This window comes from Caretta caretta, chromosome 11 (assembly GCF_965140235.1).
Source record: "Caretta caretta isolate rCarCar2 chromosome 11, rCarCar1.hap1, whole genome shotgun sequence".
Classification (NCBI taxonomy): domain Eukaryota; kingdom Metazoa; phylum Chordata; order Testudines; family Cheloniidae; genus Caretta; species Caretta caretta.
The window spans coordinates 67,354,623-67,377,088 of record NC_134216.1 but is presented as its reverse complement, the minus strand read 5'-3'; the positions used below and the strand labels follow the sequence as shown (position 1 = coordinate 67,377,088).

Sequence of the window (22,466 nt, the reverse complement as noted above, 5' to 3'; positions counted from 1 at the left end):
CTCAATGGGAAATTCTGATCGTGGCTTTATATGGAGCCCTTCCGTGTTGCTCCTTCTGTTTGGTAGAGGAGGTAGATGGAGAATGACAGGATTTTCCCTTTCTCCCCCTTCAGAAGTCACACATGTTTCTTCCATAGTGCTTTAATATCTTGACAGCCCAGGGAAAGAGGCGCTATTTATAAATATTTCTGGTAAAACAGTAAGTACTTTCCCATGTTTTACTCGCTCATTTTCTGTACCCAGAAATCTATCCAAGCGGAATCAGTTCACTCTCTTTTATGAGCAGAAAGAGATCCAAAACAATTAAAATTGATTTTAAAAAAAAAAGTAAGCACAACGTATTATTGACCGACTGTGCCCGTATTCACATTGCTTTCCAATCCATGGATAATTACCTCATGGAGGTTGTGTGCTGTGTACAGTGTGGTGATGGAATGAGGCACTTAACTGAGCCTTAGTGAGCATGTCAAACTCTCTCTCAGGGCAGTAGGTAACCCTTTTAAAAGGCACGCAACCCATCCCCAGGCTGGGAAAAATGAAGGAAGGTAATTCAGCGTTAGATAGTATAAAACAAAAGAAACACGAGAGACAAAAATTATTCCAACTGTGTATTACGCTCCATCTCCTACTCTGCACCAGTGAAAAACACACTCTGTACAGGGGATTCAATACTTTATAGAATTAAAAACGTGAAAATAGGACCCAACCCTGCTCTAGTAACACCAATGTACACGTGAGCAGACGTTGCCCCTCAGAATACACAAAACACTTAAGTGTGTGTAACCCACGCACCTTCTGGGTGTGGTGTCTGTCCCATCTGGTGGTACTGAGACCACTTAGAGAGAGAAAGAGAAATATGAGTCTGCTCTACAGCCTTAGCTAACAGCCAGTCGCCTTTTAGCTCATGCGGTCGAGGCTCATGCACTAAGCTCCAGATGTCCCAGGTTTGATCCTGCCCACTGACGACTGGGGTCTGTCGGCGTTACACCTGCACTTAAACTTTAGCATTGTCTCAATTCCCACCCTACGTAAGCACATGATTAAGCATTGTGCCAATAGCAAGGGGGTTATTCACATGCTTAAATTCAAGACTGTGCCTAAGTGCTTGGCTGAATAGGGCTTAATATATTAGATACAAATCACGCACAGTTAATTACATTTTATATAATTACACAAAAATTACATTAAAAGGACATTATTAAGGTTGCAAAGTCAAGCACACAAAAAGCTAGGAAATGATGGAATTAAGGGTAGCTTGTGTAACCTTCGTTCGGACCGCTTGTGGGTACGCTTTATGATACAGTCTTTAATTCCATGATCATACACTACTTTTTCTTCAGGACCTGTGCCTCATTCAGCGCACAGGATTGACAGCGCTCACTTAATTCAATATTTTGTTTTCTCTTTGTTCATTGTGTGGCCGTAGGCCTTATTTAATACACACCAGGAACTCAGCAAAGGGGAGGTCCAGGCCCCTCTCCATAGGCCATAGATGCTAATACAAATTCGTGGTCCCAGTCTCGCCAGTGGGAGGGAAATGGAGGGAGGGAGAGGCCCCGTCCAGTCTCTTCTCAGCCAGACATGGCCTGCAGAGACAGGGAAGAAGTGACAATTGAAGCTGCCAGTGACCAGTGCTGCTTGGAGCTGGAGTTGAGGCTCCTCCTGGGACTTCAGCCCTTGGGACTGCCCGCACCCAGCTCTCCACTTCTCAGAACGCCAGACAGCCATTTCCTCATGGTACTTCCCCCACTTCTTCCACTTCCAGATCTGCTCCAGCCAAGGACATACATGTGGCAATGCAAAGGGGGGAGCCCCAGACATGCTTGCATGTCTCTCAGAACGCAACACGTGCATAAAGCAGATCCCACCAATAAGGAAATTTGGGAATGTAGCGCATGCTACCTGGATCCCCGCCTTAGGAAAATTCTGGTGGCACCCTGGCTGCACACCGCTCAAACCATGTGCTGAAGACAGAATGATTAATTTCCTGCTGGGCTTTTCAATGGCACTCATCACAAGAGTATCCAAGTGCTTCACAAACATAAAAAAATTTATTTTCACACTACCCCTGTGAGAGATGGGGGTGCTGTTATCCCCATTTTACAGTTGGGAAACTGAGTTACAGAGAGATAAAGTTAAAAAAAATTCACTAATTTTGGGTGTCCAATCTCAGATAGCTAGGACCTGTTTTTGTTTTGTTTTCCAGAGCACTTGGCATTAGATAAGCACTTTATATGTTCCTTCAGTTGCAGCTAAGAGTCCTCATCTCTTCTTCAGATCAGACCTCAAGGTCTCAAGTGGGGCATCCAGAAAATGATGAACACGCATTTAGTGACTATCTGTGAAAAGTTTGGTCTAAATGTCTTACCCAGCAACACACAGGAACTCCGCAGTAGAGGCAGAGAGAGACTTCAGTTCTCCAGAGCAGCATTCAAGTGTCATACTTTTCCTTCCTGCAATCCCCCGTCTAATGTATCACACACCTTCCAACTTCTGCAACAAATGAGTCAGGAGTTCCTACAGCGAATAGCCTCATTTTCTGCGCAACACTGATCCATCCCCAGAGCAAGTCCTTTCTGTACATTGAACGAGAGCAGGGGGTCTTGTGGAACAAATACTATGTGGTCAAGTAATTAAAGTAGGAGATTTGTGTGTAATTTCCTAGATTTTTTTTTTAAATAGAAAACTAAAATAACCAGAAATTCCATTATATGGTATCATAGTGACAGTCATTTGGTTCATAAGCATGGATTACAACCATTCGATCCACTGCCTCTGACTTGCGTTAATGGAGGAACTGGAGTAGCAGCAGTAGGTTGTCATCCTCATTGAGAACCAGCACTAGAGAGGGATGGACACTTTAACAATAAGTTTCACAGATATTTGCTGACAGCAGAGGAATGGTGAGGCTCAGGAATGTGCTGTGGAGGGCGCAGGTTCTTCCACTATGTTCCCTCCACAATCTCCAAGTCCTATCTTTTTTCCATCCCAGGTTCCTCATCCTAGTACCAGTCTCCACAATTTAGGCTTCTCATCTCACCTCTTTAAACTCCCCATCCTACTCTTGCTGTCCTCACACCACACACTCATTCCAACTCTCCTTGCCCAGCCATTCCCAGTCCCACCTCATGCCCTGGCTTCTTTCCCCAACCACTGTCAGTTGTCTCCCCAGAACCTGGCCCCATGTCAACTCTCTCTCCACACCACCCACTTCCCCTGCCCTTCCTAGTTTCTTTGCCCAAACAGTCTGTCTCCCTCCAGCTCCTCACCTGATCTCAGTCTCCCCTCACCTACTGACTCCTAGTCTCCCCACATTCCATCCCTGGCTCCCAGACCTAGTTTCCATGCCCAGGCAGTCCCAGTCTCTCTCTCCTCCCATCTTCTAGTCCCAGTTACCTTCCAGTCTCTTTATCCTAAGCTACTGCTCTTGGCCTCCCCCCTCACCACCTATCCCCACAGGTAGGGCTTTTGTCCGTTTTGCATATGAGTCAGGCAGCTTCCTCTTCCACACTGCTTGGGCATCAGCAGAGAAGTCATTGAGAGCACAGGAGAGATGGGCTCCTGGGTCTTGGTTCTGGCTGGGAGCAGACATTGCAGGGAAAGTCTGGCTTAACACACTATATCCCTGGTTTGGAGGAAGCATTCTCAGTCATTCTGTAGGGATGGTTCATGTGCATTGTCACTAGTAGGAGCTGTGAAAGGCTAAAGCACACACAGTGAAGATGAAAAGGAGTACATGTGGCACATTAGAGACTAACCAATTTATTTGAGCATGAGATGGGAACTAAAGAGATTTTTGCTCTTAAAATCAAAAGTCTCTGCTGAGCATGTGCAAACTGTGATTTTGCCAAAGTCTTATAACTTAGCCAAATTTGGGCAGATTTTTGCAGCAAAAGACACATCCCTGATGCATAGCGCCCCTCTTCCCTCTCCCCCTGCCAAATTCCAAGTTCCTTCTCCAAATCATGGGGGCACTGGAGCTTTTCAAAGAAAAGGTTGCCAGAATTGTTTTAACATGGCAAAACAACATATTTATTTTCCCTAGCCTTGTTCTTGGAAATGAACCATTTTGACTGATTTCTTATTTTTTCCCCAAAATTCAGCCTGAGGCAGATACCTGGCATGGAGAATTTCAGCTCAAACAGCTAAAGTCTGGCAAAGTTACAAGCAACTTTAAAGGGGGGACTTATGAGAAGTATCAGGCAATAATAGGTGATGCAACCAGCCTGCCTGTAATAAGTGCTGGCATGTAAATAGCTTTAGACAAATCCATAGCCCAAGGAAACAAAATATTTCAACACCGAAATGACTTATGCCAGGCCTGAGTTTGGCCCTTTGGCCCTACAGCATGGCTTGGCATTTAGGCAGAAATCTTTCTGAGTACATAGATTTTAGTTTTCCATGAGATATTACCAGGTCTTTCAGAGATCAGTGCTGTCTAAGATACCGTAAGAGTAGCTGAAAAGAAATGACCATTTGTGAGGTTAGAGTTGAATATGCAAATACCGGCAGAGCTGCTGTGTTTCTTCCAGGTAAAATTCTGGTCTTCCATCTCCACTATTGATTTCTTCTTCTCCCTGTCAATTTCTAGTGAATATGTAGTGACTGCAGTGCATGCTGCTGTTGTATCGTATTTGTGCTGTTGTAGTACCCCCAGGTTTCAATCAGCATCAGGGCCTCATTGACCCAGGGGCTGTATGCATGGGTGTACACAGTCCCTGCCCTGGAGGGCTTGCTGTACTTCCATTGATGGCAGCAGCAGCTCCATCAATGGCATGGGATGGGAGCAATAGAAAACAACAGATGCGGCAGGGAGAAGATTGTAATTAATATGCAGGAACTTTAGTCTGCATAAATCTGCTAGCTCTCTGCCTTCCTGAGCAATGCTGAGCCCTCTGGGAGAACACTCAGGGTAGAAGTTTAAGGGGGTTCCAATTTTCTCAAACTCTTCATCTGTTTGTACATTATTGCACCTCTACAGTAGTCTAAAATGTCTCCGATTTTGGACCCAGTCCCCCAAACATATAATCCTTACTTCTCTGAGTAGTCCTATAAAAGTCAATGGGACTATTTGTATGCCACTTTATTGGCACAATGTTGAATAATATTTTGTACAGTTTGGCTCTGGAAGCAATAAAAAGTGAGAAAATGATTGTTTTCGCTTTAAAATCAGTAACCATTTCTTTATCTGACAAATATTTAGATTTCCATGTATATAATCACCTGCCCTTCCCCTCATCTTTCCTTAAAAGAGAAAAATGTACAGATGATGAATAGCAAATCTTCTCTAAGAGTTATTCAGGAATATTTACCATAAGGTTTTGCTTTTGTTTGCCTTTCTTGAGAAAAGAAATGTGAGGCAAAAGCTTTTGGTTTGAACACTGTCAGAAAATATCCAGAAATTGCAAGTTGCTACACAGATGCATAGATTTAATGAGACTGTGTAATGCCAGTTTTTATGCTAAAGAATCTGACACACATGCTACTGAAATAAGTTAATACTTCGAGAGTTATTTTATATCTTTTTCCATTGCCATCTGTCACTGCCTACATTAATAATACAGGTGAAAGTGTAACATTTCTAGATTTTTTTAAGGGATATTTATTTAAATATTTCTCCAGTTTAATATCTGGTTTGTTTTATGTTGGTGGAGTTTGGGCCCAATCCCGCAATCATAAATAATCCTTGCACAAATGAACATCCCATTGATTTCAATGGGGCTTCGGTCATGGGCAAGAATTACCTGTGTATATAAGAATTTTCAAAATTAGACTCAGCAGGTCTGATTCTCCTTTCACTTAGACAATTTTACATCTGTGAACAATATTGGGTTAGATCCTCAGCTGGTGTAACTAATCCACTGGAGTTACATTGATTTATAGCAGTTTAGGATACTCTGTAGTAGAGTAGTTAGTCAAGTTTTAACTAGTATAAATGAGATCAGAACCTGTGGCTCATAAATTGACTTCATCCGATGAAGTGGGCTGTAGCTCATGAAAGCTTATGCTCAAATACATTTGTTAGTCTCTAAGGTGCCACAAGTACTCCTTTTCTTTTTAAATTGACTTCAGTGGCTTAGTTACTCCAGATTTCTATTGCTGTGACATCAGAATCTATCATGCAGTAGAAAGGAGTTGGACCTTTAATATCTAATTTCTGATGTAAATAGATAACTGAAGTTATGTTTAAAACAGTGTTCAAGGGTAAAAGGATGTAAACAGTTATAGTCACGCTTTGTCCTTTTGAATTTGCAAAAGCAAGGAAATTCAGGACCAGATTGTATTACTCTTACTCAGGTTCAGCAGTGGTGCATTCTGTGAATAGCCCCTTTGATAATTGAGGAAGAGTAGAAGAATTTGGCCCTTGGTAGTTGTACTCCATCCTTGGCACGTTACATTGTTCTGACTATATGTGTTACTAGGGTCTCAGAGCATAAGCGGAACTCTCTAGTTCCCAAGAGTCCAGTACCTTGACCTTCATGGACTGTCTGAAACCAACAAAGTGAAAACGGAGAGAAAAACACATTTTTAAATTATGTCCAATGAAACAGGTCTCTTAAAGCAGCACAACTTCTTGTCTGAACTCTGCAAATAAAAAAACAGATGTTTTAACTGACTTTGGAAACTTTTCCACAAGAATTGAGTAGTACACACAGCCACATCATGCTACTTATACAGAATGAAAAAAGGAAGACAATGCATAATGATCGTATTGGTTGGCTAACACATTAATGATGCAACCATTCAAGGATTTTCAGCGGCCCACTGAAATTTGTTTTAAGAGAGCACAGGGTGCGTAATAAATTAGTTTGCTCATATTTTGTCATGTCGCTGTCCTGATCCTCAGCTGGGGGAAATCTGCAAAGCTCAATTGATGTCACTCGATCTTCACTGATTTACAGCAGCTAAGGATCTAGCCCTATTATTTTTACTCCAACATGGTCAATTAAATGGGACGTTGACAAGATGCAGGAAAAGCATTGATTAAAATAAAGAAACAAAATGAAAATGTTAAGATTCCTTTTGCAGTTCATAGATGAAGGCATACAAAATATTTGTGATTGTGACAGGTGCTTCTCCAAAAATTTTTCCCTGGTTGGATGACTCAGTCGAGGTGTGTCCTGTTGGGGAGAAGTATCTTTGCTGAGTCATTTATAGTTATTTCCTAGAAGAGGACACCGATAGATCAAGTTGTATTAAGAGCACTTGGAGTTTCGTAATTAAAAACAAAGCAAGCTTGTTTCCATGAGCTAAGACCACTTGAGTAGCCCAAAGGGTGTAACTTGTGATGAAAGCCTTACACTTCTTAAAAATACTAGTTTTAAAACATATACAGTAGTAGACACAGAAAATGAGCAGCTGCTATTTAAGCACCTGATCCAAAGCACACTAAAGACTATGGGAATCTCTTTAGGCACTTCACTTGGCTTTGGATCACTGTTTCTGTTAATTTTTTTTTTTTTAATTTAGTGCAATTCCCCTGGTGGACAGGGCTCTTTATAAATGAAATCCTTGTTATTGTTATAATTATTATGCATTGCGTGTTTTAGAAAGCATTTAGGAAGTCACACGCTCTTTGAGAAGTAGAGATGATGATAAGTGAAACTATGAGGTTTTGGTAATTTGAAGTGGTGCTATATATATTTATTGATGATCCCGATATAGCTGTAATCTGTCAACATTTCCATTACAAATTTCTAAGTTTTGGGGTATAAAATTCACAGTAGGATCTTAACAAGTCGCTTGGGAGTGAACGTTAGCAGACAGTGTCACAGGTCAATGAGTAAGTGCTCCTTATTATAGCTCAGAACCAACCTCTTAAAAAAAAATCAAGTGTTTGAAGTTCTTAATGTTAGACCAATGCTGTGAGATTCGAGAAAACTCACTGTAAATATTAGGGCTGATTCTCTGGTGTAAATCAGGAGTAACTCTACCAAAGTAACAAAGGTTAAACTGAGCTGAGAGGGGAATCATGCCTGCTGGGTTCACTACACATATTGTAGAAGGTCCAAAGGCTTGCCTTGAATATGATCATGCAGTTTTCATTCATCTAGTTACATGTGTGCATTTAAGGGCAAAATTTGACCTCAGGATCTTTTATGGAAGGTTTGCCCAACACTGAGTGATTATCTATCTATCCTGTCATATGAGTTGCAAAATCCAGGCACAGAGGGTCTAATCCAAAGCCCATTGAAGTCAATAGATAGAGTCCCATTGACTCTGAAGGCCTTCGGGTCAGGTCCAAAATTGGGGACAAATTCTGCCACCCTTACTTGTGCTGAGTAATTTCTTCCTGAGTAATCCCTTTCAGTAGGACTACTCACTGAATAAAGTGCTATTCATGGTGAGTAAAGGTGTCAGCATTTGGCCCCATTTTTAGAAATGGCATTTCATCTCAATGCTGAACTTGTTGGGAGTTTGTAGGTTTGAGTCCGAATACTTGCCATGACTATAACGTTTTTTCTTGTCAGTTGGAATAGTTATATAAACTTTTATAGACCGCTATGAAAGTTGTTCCACTGGTTTCACTACCACTGTCCCCACCACTTGTATGTGGCATTGGAAAATCCAATTGGGAGAAAGAGGGTGGTGTTAAAAACAGAGCAATCAAAACTCTGTTTCGACACTGCAGAGAAACCAGTTTAAACCAACTGGGTATAACAGAACTGTAAATGAAACTAGCCCCTCTCACAGACCTGAAATACGTGGCCCAATCATGTTCCCATTTGAATTCAACAGAAGCTTTGCCATTGATTTTATTGGAGCAGAATTAAACCCGTGATTCTTCAATGTCCTTATAAAATCCTTTTGTCGTCTGGGGTTTTGAAAGGTGCCTAAATTAGGCACCCAATTCCCATGGACTATGGGCACCTAGTCCCTTTACACTTATTGCTAAATCCCAGCAATAGTGTAGATAAAAACTTTGTAATCTACTTCTAACCATTCGAATCAACGTGGACCGGTGAAGGAGCATTTGGGTTGTGGTATATCTCGACAAAGCACTATTGAAATCAGTGATGTCGCATGGATTCCCACCATCTGAGGACCTGGGCTGTCATGTGCACAAAAGTGTCGTCTTGTAGCTCATGCTGTGTCAGCTGGTGAACAAATCTGACGTTCAGTAATGTAGTGGGAGAGGCTTTTGCGCATGTACAAGAGCCTCTACTTAAAACTGAAGGGAGAGAGGGGTAATTCCTCTTCCTTTGTTCATGGAGTTCACCCTTTTCCCTGGATACAGCTCAGTCAATTCAGCCAAAGATGCATGGGGCCTGATTCTCCTCTTGCTTACACCTGTGTAAATCAGGAGTGACTTATCACTGGGGCTTTTTTTAAAAAAAAAAATACTATCCAAGAGCAACTGGACTTCCCTTTGGAATGTACCGATTTGCACAAGTGTCAAAATATTTTTCCAGAAAATTTCCTGCAGGAAGATACCACCGATAGACACCATTGAAATATCTTCATTTTCCCCTTCTTCCCCATTGGATATGTTGAACGCTACAGTATACTATCCATACATTCAGTGGACCTGATTCACCTTTCTTGTCAGCATTCACCAGTGTAGCTCTACTGACTTTGGAGTCACTCCTGATTTACACAGGTGTGAGCAAGAGGAGAATCAGGCCCCGTGCATTTTTCAGGAACAAAGTACAAAGTTTCCAGTAAGTACACTTTTTAATATACGTCTGTTTGCCAAGTGGAGTTGCCTCCCTCCTTGACTATGCGGAAACAGATAAATAGATTCCCTAGTCCCTTATCCCTCTGCTCTGTCCGGATACCCATGACTTTCTAAGTGAGAGAATTTTTGTGGGCGCTCCTTGTTTAAACCTTTGGAAACACATTATTGTTAGAACCAAAGTTGATTATAAAGCCTCTTTAATTAAGGGCCAAATTCTGCCCTGAAGAAGAAGCTCAGGGTATGGCTCTTCTTTATAATGAGACCCCTTTGCATTGCTCCAGCATCAAATTATGTTTACACTAGCATTAAAGCCTCTTTGCCATTCTGGCAGTGTAATCATGGGATAAGAGGGAAGGTCCTCTCATGGATCAGTAGCTCGTTAAAAGAGAGGAAATAAAGGGCAGGAATAAATGGCCAGTTTTCGCAATGGAGAGAGGTGAGTAATGGGGTCCCCCAAAGATCTGTACTGGAACCTGTGCTGTTCAACATATTCATAAATTATTTGGAAAAGGGGTTGAACAGTGAGGTGGCAAAATTTGCAGACGATACAAATTTACTCCAAGATAGTTCAGTCCAAAGCTGACTGGATCTCACAAGACTGGGCAACAAAATGGCAGACGAAATTTCATATTGGTAAGTGCAAAGTAATGCACATTGGAAAAAATAATCCCAACTATACATACAAAATGATGGGGTCTAAATTAGATGTTACTACCCAAGAAAGAGATCTTGGAGCCATCATGGATAGTTCTCTGAAAACATCTGATCAACGTGCATCTAGTGTTTGTTCATAAATTGGAAGAGGGAAAACAAGCTTGCCTGCTTTTTCAATTCCCAATTGATTATTTAATTTTGAATGAACTAATCATTGAACTGAACTAGTTGAATAAACTGAAATGAAGAAAACATTCTCTCTGCACCTGCACAAGAGGCTACTGCTGTCAAAAGTAGTTTAGCACATCAACAAACTCTGGTTCCTCCAGATGCTTAGCCAGTGACTTTCACCAGTTCCATGGTTTTGTCTTTCTTTAAAACTTGGAAGCAAACATGTACTATTTAACATATTTTTAATTTAATTTAAATTATTTTAATAGATAGTAAGTTTAGGTCTTAACATAGGCAGTCAATTTCAAATGTAATTTTAAATAGGTTTTCTTTTTTAAAAAAAACCCACAACGGTATTTGATTAAAATGTGTAAAAAATCAGATTTAAATAAAAAATCCATTTATTTTTAAAAATTTATTTTTATCCACCCTGCTCCTGCTGTCCACACAGAAAATCCTCTGACCCAGTTTGGAAGTGCATTAAACCCAGGCTCGCTTTCCCAGTTGGGGTGTGGGTCAGAGCCCAGGCTCTGCTTTAATTCAGGCCGGAACCCATCTACTTTGCAGTGAGGACGTAGGCTAGAGACCAGTCAAGTTCTGCTAGTCCTCCAGTCCCCTTCTGACAGTTCTCCCCTCCACACTCAAAGGATGGACAAGGTCTCCTAAAATGGACACAGCTGACTGGGGAAGGAAGCCTAGAGTGTCTCTGCCCAAAGAACCAGGGCACATGCTCCCAGGCACACATGGGTGAGTGCAGAAACAGTGAGGACCTAGTAACTCAGGTAAGGTTTGGCAGTGGGGATGCTTACACTCCGGCTGGGCTGACTCAGGTGCTTGGACCCGGATTCCAGTCTCCTGAGTTAACTGTGCAGTGTAGACATAACTGTAGAGTTAATTGTGAATCAGGCCTTATTGTTTGTTTCCAGGGAAAAAAAAGATACTTGTGGCGTTTTTTTACTTGAACTTTCAGAATCATTTCAGGCTGAAACTTGCTCTTTTTTTCTTCTTCTTCTTCTTCTTCTTCTTCAAATTTAAGGTAATTAGCAAAACTGTTTTTTGTCTTTCTTTCGTGTCAAAACCATTTGCCGTTCCACCGCCCATGTTTCTAAAATTAAACCTACCTCTCCCCCACATACACCCCCTCTCAACTGGATGGACATGAGGCACAGTGCTTTCATGTAGTAATCTTTCAGTCCATAAGCCCAGGTTCAGATGTGGAAGGAGTTAGGTCATTGCATGATCATCCATAGCGGACAGCTGGCCATATCCCCAAACTACTACACGTGAATTATACCTAGGAGAAGCTGGGAGTGGAACAGACCAATTGTTATAGATCGAGGTGGCCAAACTGCCGCTCGTGAGCCACGTGCAGCTCTTTTGAAGTTAAAGGGTGGCTCCTGGAGCCCTCCTCGCCCAGCATTCTTCATCTACCAGACTGGGGGCAGAGCTCAGGGCTTCTGCCCTGTGGCGGGGTGGTGGGGGTAGGGCTTCTGCCAGAGACGACTGCTGCCTGTAAGAGTGGTGGGGAGGGCGGCAGCACAATTTAAAGGTTTGGCCCTGCCAACAGCTTGAGTCACACACACCCAGGCACACTCCCCCTCTTTCCCTCAGCAGCCCCTCCTTCAGCTCCCAGCTATTAGCTTTGTTGGGAGAGGCAGTGGCAAACAGCTGGGAGCTCCAAGGAGGGGTCTCTGCTTTAGCTCCTTGGGGAGTGGCAGCAGCTGAAGCCCCAAGTCCCAGCAGGTATGCCCAGGTTCTTCATCTGAAGATTGTCATATAAGTCTTGGAGGGTCAGTAAGTTGGCCTCCCCTGTTATAGATCATTGACCGGACTTTATGGAAAAGCTCCCACTGTGCCTACCTGTAATATCTCCTTCTCTAGTTAGTGCTTTGAGTCTGTCTTACCCGAGTAGTTGTATTTACTAACTTTTACTTATTTCTTCAGGTCTTTGAAATGTTGAGATAAGGCGGGCAATATATCCATGACTTTGTTCACTGTGCCTGGACAAGGGTTTTTAGAACAAACACTGGGTGAGCTAATTTGGCATCTGCTCTACACTGTTTAGATCCATGCTGAGTTAAGAACACATTTTGTCAGCATTAACTTAGAATTTCTTTGATTTTGTATGTTACACTGTGTCTGCCCCATGATATTCTATCAGCAGGAGTTTTTGTGCTTCCCTTTGTCTTGCAGTGGGGTACCACTGTGCATTACTACCTCCTTGTTTTTTTTTAAATAATGACCTTTACTTTTCAGTACTGTGCCTTGTAGCCCCAGCTGAGGATCAAAACTTTTAATGAGACACTAGGGATTTTCTAAATCTCATTTTTGGGGGAGATAACTTCCATAATAGAGGATAAAATGCACAGCAGGATCATCTTGCAATACTCAAGCTCGAAAAATCATTAAAATAGGAGCATAACATCTGCTAATATTTTTGCTGGTGATTGTTATGCTTATTCATGGATAAAGAAAATATTTTGGTGCTAAGGACTTACCAGAGCCCTGCTTAATATGGCATTGTTGATTAATTAGCACATGAGACAAGATTGCATTATCTAGAGTTCCCTGTAGAAAATAATTACTCCAAGTATAAGCTAGGGTCAGTTGAATACTGATACTCAGAAGGAAAGAAAAGCAGTTGTATGCCCCACTGAATGCATGCTGTTAGCATCAGGTTTATGGATGGTGCTTTTATGGTGGGTGATTGTCTCAGTTTGTGTCAGGAGGTGTTGAACAGTACAATAAAGTGAATGGTGATAAAATGAAGAAAAGTTAAACTGGAAAAACTTCTGGCTTCAGGTTTGATGCTCCTTGAAAAAATCTGTTTTGTTTTTTTTTAATAATTAGTTTGCAGTATGGTTGTAGCTGTATTGGCCCCAGGATATTAAAGAGACAAGGTGGGTGAGGTAATATATTTTATTGGACCAGCGTCCATTGGGGAAAGAGACAAGCTTTCAAGCCTACAGAGAGCTCTTCTTCAGATCTGGAGAAGAGCTCTGTATAAACTCAAAAGTTTTCTCTCTTTCACCAACAGAGGTTGGTCCAATAAAAGAGATTACTCACCCAGCTTGTCCTTCTGGATTGTGTTTGACATTTTAGACTCATTTGCTGTATTGTTGTGATTTGTAGAAGAGGTGCTGAAAAGTTTCAACTTTGTTCTGTGCATATGTATTTATCTATTGCATAGTCAAGTGCAAGAATGATTGCAGTTTTCAGTAAGTATGCAAAGAAGAGCCTTGTGGTGCAGTTTACCTGCAGACATTATACAGTACAGGATAGCACCAAACTCTGCTTTATACATCCTTTCTCTCTTTAACATAATTCTTTTATTTGTTAAATTTGTGGCAATAGGTGAAATCACAGAAAAGGTTATGTAAATAGTTCTTGTCTTCGGGCTGAATAAAATAGAAGAAATAAATACACCCCCTGAACTGTGTGTGTTTGTAAAATATTGTACATATCTGGTATATGTATCAACATGAAGTAAAGCAGCAAGGATGACTTGATTAGCAAAGTCCTCATGAAGAGCTGAGGTGATCCCCACAGTAGCAGCATTCCCTTCCTTGGAGACCTGCAACTCTCCCTAGTCCCAGCTGAAGAGGGAACCTTCACAGAGCAACAAACACATGATGCCAGGTTTCTGAAAGCAGCAGGGACAGAGTCAAAGGGGGTGCGGGTATGAACTTTTGTCAACAGGCTGAACAATTCTGCACAATAGCCAGAGTGCTTTTAAGTGATGAGATGGAATGAGCAACTCTCCGTATACGGCCTTTGGAGGGTTCTACTGAGCTGTGTTCTGAGGAGTTGAGAGGGTTGTGTGTCTGGAAGGTTGTTTTGCAGCAAACAACTCGCTCTGTTTTGCTTTGCTGTTTATCCTACTGGATTCAAGCCAGCATTCAGCAGAAGGCAACACTCGGTTAAGATAAAATAAGCCACTGACAACAATCTCCCAGTTTCTAAGCACTTCTGACCTTATTTTCAGGTCACTTATTTTCAGAGGTGCTCAGCAACAAGGGCTCCCATGGACTTGAATGGGAACTGTGAAGGCTCAGCACCAATGAACGTTCCAGATACAATAAATACAATCGAGATACAGTTTATATAAAAATATACCCTGGATACAAATTACACTCCTCTCTCTTGCATGTGCACACGCACACACTCGGTCACTCACATAGACATACACCCCTTCACTTGGTGCAAAGTGTGTTGTGACTATTTTGCATATTGTTCCTACTCTACAGGGATAAAGGGTAATCTTGTGGTTAAGACACAGTATTTTGGGTCAGGAGAGCAGTGTCCTACTCCTCACTCTGCCACAGACTTCCTGTATAACAAATCCACATAGACAGCAGACACAATTACTTTGGGCTTGTTGCGCTGATACCCTGAACACCCCCAGTTCCAGTGGAAGTCAACGGGAGCTGCTGGTTCTCAGCACCTTTAATAATTCGGCTCCGCATAAATCATACACAGATACTTTCAAAGACAAGGCAGGATTAGAACCTTGGCCCTTTCATTCCCAAAGCAAAGACCTTGCAATAAACTAAAACTGTCCTGTGTGACTTGGAGAAAGTCAGTTACCTCTGTTTCTTTATCTGTAAAATGGGACTATGGCACTGCCTTGCCTTAGAGGAGTGATGAGAGCGTAAACACATTCAAAGATTGTGGGTCGCTTTGAGCTCTGATATAAAGTACAGAGTAAGAGCTCGGCATAATTATGGTGATGATACAGTGTTTTTCATCTGTAGATTTCAAAGTGCTTTACATAGGAGGTCAGTATCCTTTACAGATGGGGAAACTGAGGCACAATGAGGGAAATGACTTGCCCAAGGTCTCCCAGGAGGCTAATGGCATAGCTAGGAATTGATCCCGGGTCTTTTGCTCTTAATTTGTTACCTTGAATCATTTCACATCATTCAAACAAACAAAACTGGGGCAGGTTAGAATAAAAATTGAAATTTGCAGTTTTGATTAAAAAAAGTGAGATGTTTATAAAATTTTCTTGAAAATGTCTATCTTCGTGGTTTCTTTGAAAAACTCTGTGTAAAACATAGGAATTGTACATATTTGGGGCCAGATTGTGGTTTGTCCTTCATGTCCACACAGGTGAGTAAAGAGTAGTAAGGCTTCCCCTTGTTCCTCTGTGCCAGTTACCCATACCATAGCTAGCAGCGTGCTGGAGAAAGCTGCTTCTGTGGGCTGCTATATTCCTGCTCTCTCCTGTGCATGGGGAAGGGGCAGGAAATGACCGGGAGCCCAGACCCAGAACTTGAGGCAAAGTCACCGTTTAGCCCTCAGTTGCGACATGGTATCTTTGTATCAGCAAATGTATCTTTGTGGAAATAAAATATCATTTCCGTTCAGCAAATAAAGAGCAAAAATATTTCATAATGTAAAATGCTTAATGTTTTAATGGCTGGATTTACAATGACGTACGGCTACCATGGTCGATCTGTCTCCTTTTTCTGCATGGGCCTTACTACAGTATATGCATTCCTTGGCTCCCATTAATGCCCTGGTGAACAGTGGGAGATGTATTTTGACAATTGTACAATTAGAAAGTCACCTTTAATTGGCCTTTGATCTCCTGGTTTTGTTCCTAGCACTGTACATGCCCTAGGCAACATGGAAACACAGATTTCTGAACCTATCAACTATTTAGGGTGGGGACATAGAAGGGTAACTAATGAGGTTAATGCTGAGGGACTGGGTAGCTCAGGGTACTTGTAATGGGAAATGGAGGAAGCTTTTACCCTCTTGTTCAACTCGAACCTCAGTCTGTAGGGGCTGAAATTGTTCCTATATGATGGCTGTCCTATAGCCTATATGAGAGAGACAAAGTGGGCGAGGGAATACATTTTATTGGACCAACTTCTGTTCGTGAGAGACATGAGCTTTTGAGCTCCACAGAACTCTTCTTTGGGTCTTCAGGTTCTGACACACCTATGTCTGTTCTGTGGATAGACAGTGAAACTCTGGGGCATTCTTTACAGCAGCTTTCGCTAACTGGACAACATTTTCAAATGTCGGTGCCGAAGGTGAGGGATCTACACTCGCATTGAGACACGTCAGCAAGGGGTCTGATTTTTTTCAGTTCTCATCGGCTTTGATGGAATTTGGGTGACACCTTAATGGTCTAAAATAAAGTCTGCTGAAGTCAATGAAAGACTCCCAGACTGTGTGTCAGGCTCTAACAGAGTATACAGACAATGGGATGCCCTTACCCCACTTGTATACGTGAACTGCAAACCAGAACACAGCTGGCATAGTAGGTCTGTGCAAGAACTATGACTTGGAGATTATCTTTGCACCATGTACGCCCTTCTTCATTAAACTAATTTGTTTTGAACAAGTGTCCCTTTAAGGAGAGTTCATGTCAGTGAACTGACTATGTAGCATTCTCTATCTGGAAGACTGCTATATATAGTTTGATGTGCAACCGCTAGAATTAGGTGCGAGTGGAGGAGTAAATATTTTTAACTGCTCATTCCCTGTGGTACGCGACTCTTTGTACTCCTTGCATTCAGTGAATCCATGAAAGGAAGAATGACTTTGTGGTCAAAGCAGTGGAAAATCTGGATTCAGTTCCTTGTTCTTCCACAGAATTTCTGGGTGACCTTGGGCAAGTCACTTAATTTCTCTGTGCCCTAGTTTCCCATCTGCAAAATGGGAATAAAAATGCTTTCTTTCTCCTACCGTCTGTCTGTTTGGAATAGATTGTATATGTTTAGGGTTGGGGGTCCGTCTTTAACTATGTGCATGTACAGCACCTTGCACAACGGGGCCCTGATCATGTTTGGGGCCTCTAGACATTACTGTAGTCAAATAATTAGTAATAATGCTAATTGGCCACGATATTAGTTTATTGGTAATGAGGAAAAGACTGATTTTTTTTTTGTTTATATATTTTTTAACATTTCAGCAAATTCAGTAAAGCTAGAAATGCAAAGCGATGAGGAGTCTGACAGGAAACCCCTAAGCCGTGAAGATGAGATCAGGGGTCATGATGAAGGAAGCAGCTTGGAAGAACCCCTCTCTGAGAACAGCGAGATGGCGGACAACAGAAAGATCCAGGAGCTGTCAGGCGAGGGAGGAATCCGGCTTCCGAATGGTAAACTGAAATGTGACGTCTGTGGCATGGTTTGCATTGGGCCCAATGTGCTTATGGTACATAAAAGGAGCCACACTGGTAAGCAGCTGAAAGAAAAACTGATGACTGCCTGTGGCATCTGATGTTGATATTACCTGACAACTCTTCTCTTGCCTTTGTACTCAAGGGTGACAATAGAGGATGTTGGGGTGGGTTGCTGTAGGGGGATTGGGGTAGATTTGCTCTTTCAAAATTCTGGTGGCACTCTATTGTTGGCAAGCAAAAAGCTTTCTTGGCATTGAGTGCCGGCCTTCCGTTCTTAGGAATAGCAAAGAAAAGAAGTCTGGAAATCAGACTTCATCATTCTTGCCTAGCAGTAATATGGTGAATGATCAGCACAAATAGAATTGACAGGTGTCATTCTTTTCCATGTCTTTAATGTGTGTGTGATCCCATACGTTCTTCTTCAAAGCTAAGTGGCTAAAGTGACTAGGCTTCAAGATGGGACATGTGTAAGTATCTGGGGAAAGCCTTGGGTTACACTCAGATTAGGACCCCAATTCAAGAAAGCACTTAAAGCATGTGCTTACTGTACTGGGACTTAAGCATATGTTTAAAGTTAAGCACATACATAAGGTGCTTCATGCTTTCCTCACAGATTCTGGGAAGAAGAAGGTTCTTTCTTGCCTTATGCCTTTGATATTGTTAATGGTGTGACAGACAGTCCACACTCAGATATTGTACTTAGGAACTAGTGGGGGGCGGGGAGGTTAGGAAGAGTAAGAAAAGACGTTTTGTATTATCCCTTTAAGAACTGAATAGTTTGCAGTGCAGTAATGAGCAACTGATGACAAAGAGATCAATAGAACTTTTGCACAGAGCAATACTATACATATTATAAGTAAGGGTATGGTTTTGTCATGGAGGACCTGGATTCCATGACTTTCCGGGACCTCTGTGTCTTCTTCTGGGGCAGGGCTGGAGCAGTGATCAGCCCCTGGGCTGCCAGAGAAGCGGCCACTAGAACAGTTGCCCGGTGGCCAGTCCTGGCCGCTGAACAGCTGGCTGGCAGCCCGCCGCTGGATCAGCAGTCCCCGGCCCACTAGAGCAGCAGCCAGGGCTGGATCAGTCTCTCTGGGGCTGGAGCAGCAGTGGTCAGCCCTTGCCACAGGGTATTTTTAGTAAAAGTCAGGGACAGGTTGCGGGTTTCCATGACTTTTACTAAAAATACCTGTGACAGAATCTTAACCTTAATTATAAGTTAATGCTCTTTACAGAAGTTGTGTTGATAAAAATTAGCATATATGTATAATGCAAAGCACTGCAGTATCATATATGGTGCATTCATGATTTCAGACAGATTGGCAGCTACAGCAGAGGAAAAGCCCTACGTAGAGAACTGAAATCTTGATTGATTGATTGACAGTTTGACATCCCACTACTAGAAAGGTCAAGTGGAAAGTGCAGCATACTGAGTCCCCAGGTTTTAAAGAGTTCCCGTAAGTTTTCAGTGGCATATGCACACAGGCGAGTATATCTACAGTAGGTACGTCAAAGGCTACACTGTCTACCTTGAGTGCCCAAATGAGAGATCCTACATTTTATATTTAGGCTAGGGTTGCCAACTTTCTAGCTGCTAAAAACCGACCACCCCCTGCCCCGCGTCTTCCCAAAGGCCCTGCCCCGCCCCACCTCTTCACCCAAGGGGCCAGGGCAGCTGGGGCACAGTGGGGGCTGGTCCCTGGGGCAATCAGGGAATGGTGGAGTAGAGGGGGAGGTGGACAGGATCCCCCCCCCCCCACCCGAGCAGCGGCACCTACCTCTGCAAACCCGGTCCCGAAGCCTGCCACCTGTCTCTGTCAGACGTCAGCAGCTGAGCAGTTCCTCCACATGGCTCCAGCTGCTGCTCTTCCCACCCCACAATGGTGGAGGCCGGTTACTGCGACCAACCAGACTTTTAGTGACCAGTCAGAAAACCGGACACCTGGCAACCCTAGTTTAAGCTCCTTATTTAAAAACGGCCTGAGGTTTTGAGGTGTTGAGGACTGGCAGGTCCTTATTTAGGTGCCTCAACATATGGGTGATTTGGGTGCCTAACTTTTTAGGCACCCACATTTAAACAACAACATTTGCCTTCTACTGTGCAGACTAATGCCACCCTATGGGCACGTGTAGCTAAGGATTACATAACACACTGCTGGTTTTGTAAAGCCATTAGAGCTTCTCTGCAGTGCTCCAGCTCTTTGCCCCTGGGCAGAGAGGCTGTGATGAACCGCTCTATACAGATGATTTCGAGCATATAGAAATGGGCGTTCCTTTCACCATGTAGCTGGGCACGCTGCTCTTAGTGAACTAGCTGGCCCGCTGTTTTATTTTAGATGCTGCTGCTTCACTGTCCACAGTGGCATGTCCATGGAAGGAGGAATTTGCTTGGATGTCCACATCCTTGTCTTTAATGGCAAAAAGCAAATGTTGAAAATACTAGAGCAAGGCTAGTATTTAAAACATTGTACTGCCATTTCATCAGCAGTAGCTATTAACGGGCTAGATTGAGCCTTTGGACTCAGCCCTCTTAAGCTACGTGTGGCTGTGCAGCCCCCAAGGGAACTCTGGGGAGGAACTGTACCCCAGAGACACCTCCCCTTTTCCACTGGCGAGGGGCAGAGGGTTCTGTATCAGCCCTTCCATGACGTAGCCTGCTCCTCATCCCACTGCCCCCCAGCCAGCTCTGCTGGCCAATGCATACGTGGGGGCCTGACTCCCCTTCCTCTCCTGCCTGGCCGATATGTCCCGTGTACTGCAAGGCACAGTCTGGCCCGCTGTTTGCCTTGCAGAAACTTCAGCTGTCTTCCCCTCCAGAAAATGGTAGATCCCGTCCCTAAAGCCCGATGCCATTCTGTCCCAAACACTGCAGCTTACCGTAATAATCATAATTCACGCACAAGGCAAAATTGTGCCTCGCCCAGGGGAAGGGGTTGTAAGATGGCCCCTTACTCTTTGGCATGGTCTGCTTTAATCATAAAGGGCACAACAGCCTCCCCCTCCCTTACTGATGAGGTCCCTTCTGCCCCCACGGCACACGAGCCAATGCGGCTGAACAGACGTGGAAAAAGGGCAGTAAGCTGTGACAGGCATAGGGCTGGCGCAGATTTTTGCTCCCGTGACCACACAGTTTCACGATGCCCCTGATTCAGGGCTTGTGGTAACCCCACAATGGAGCCCATAATGCTCCTGCCGAGGTAGCAACCATTACTGCAGAACCCTGCACTTTTTAAGGCATTAATAACTCAGGTAAAGCAAGTTCCAAATGTACAAGGGCGGCTTTTCCCGTTTGTTTGTCATGTATCAGTAACATTCGGCATAGGGATGCGATGCGAAGGTGGAACAGTTTCACTGAGCTTCAGCGTTCCAGCTCATTTCACAAGAGCACATCAGGGCTAATTTCTTTTCCTCCCCTTTCATCCTCTTCTTTTCTTTTCAGTAAAAACCTCATTCTCCATGCTGTTGCATACCAGGGGCGGGGGGCGGTAGCAACATCTTTCTAAGAGTTTTGTGTTACTGCAGTAGTTGGATAATCAGGTAATATTGTCATCGGGTACTCCAGGCATTCTTGTTTGGTGGCATCGAGGAGAGAGGGGGGGAAAAAAAAAAGTAGGGTTAAGAATCCAATTTGTCTACAGAAATAACAAAGAATTCGAATGTGTTAAAAGTGAATTTGTCATCTCTCTAGGCTTGGCCCTTTATGGGAATGAAAAAAACCAAACCCTCTCTTATCTTCCCGCTTTCAGCAGAGCTGATACCATACTGTGTACATTGATGCTCTTCTGTAGCCATGCTATAGCCTCAGTGAGGTTTGTGAGACCCTTACACACACCGAATAGTAACTTAATCCATCACCATAATAACACTTAGCTCTTATCTAGCACTTTTCATCAGTAGATCTCAAAGTGCTTTTCAAAGGAGGTCAGTATCATTCTCCCCATTTATAGATGGGGAAACTGAGGCACAGAGCAGTGAAGTGACTTGCCCAAGTGACCCCGCAGACCAGTGGCAGAGCCAGAAATAGAACCCAGTTTTCCTGAGTCCCAGGCCAGTGGTCTATCCACTAGGCCATACTGCCTCCCTTCAATGTGACTACTCATATTGCAAGATACTATTCAACGTGGATGAGGGTATCACAATCTAGCCCACCTTGGCGAAATTTTGCATTTCTGCTGTTCTGGGTGATCTCCTCAGGAAACTCTCAAGCCTTTGGTTTCATCCCACCTGCATGTTAGTACCGCAATGTATATTTGATGTACCAGGGAAGGAATTTTTACCAAATCCTACTGTCACGTTCATAACATTGCAGATGCACATACAGAAATTGGAACAACTGAAAATGCTGTTTAACTTTTTTTCTTTTATGCAGGGATAAGGCTGTTTTGGCACAATCGATTTGGGACCAAAAAAACCCCAAATTTGCTATTCGGTATTCAAGACATTCATACTTAATATGGTTAACCACACACAAATTTAAATAGATGGCCATATTCCCTGGTTAGAATTAATTTCATCGGACTGTCAAATATTTGTATAGAAAGGCTTAACTTTATTTAATTCCTAGACTACTGCCTCTTGCATCGTGACATTATTTCGCACTGGTTAAATGGAGCAAAAGTTCTAGGGCTAGATTTTCCCAAGAATTTGGCATCTTCTATTTAGGCATCTAAATAAATGGCCAGATTTCAGAAGAGCTCATCTCCCATTTAATATTTAAATGAAGAGGTTGGATTTTCTAAATAGCTCTGTGCCCAGCAGCTCTTATTGTTAACAATGAAAATTGGTGGTTTTTTTTTTTTTTTAATGTTGCCCCTTCATGTTAAG

General features: G+C 42.9%; 1 protein-coding gene across 5 annotated transcripts in view; it reads left to right on the top strand.

Moving 5' to 3' along the window:
• The window catches only part of IKZF2 (IKAROS family zinc finger 2), a 137,241-nt gene that overhangs the window by 56,463 nt on the left and 58,312 nt on the right, over positions 1-22,466 (top strand). For 4 of the 5 annotated variants that reach the window (XM_048869701.2, XM_048869698.2, XM_075118123.1 and 1 more), the window contains one exon: positions 17,433-17,699. In XM_048869701.2, coding sequence (XP_048725658.1) covers positions 17,433-17,699 — 267 coding nt within the window. The remainder of the gene's footprint in view (positions 1-17,432; positions 17,700-22,466) is intronic. The other variant, XM_048869700.2, reaches the window with a different exon arrangement.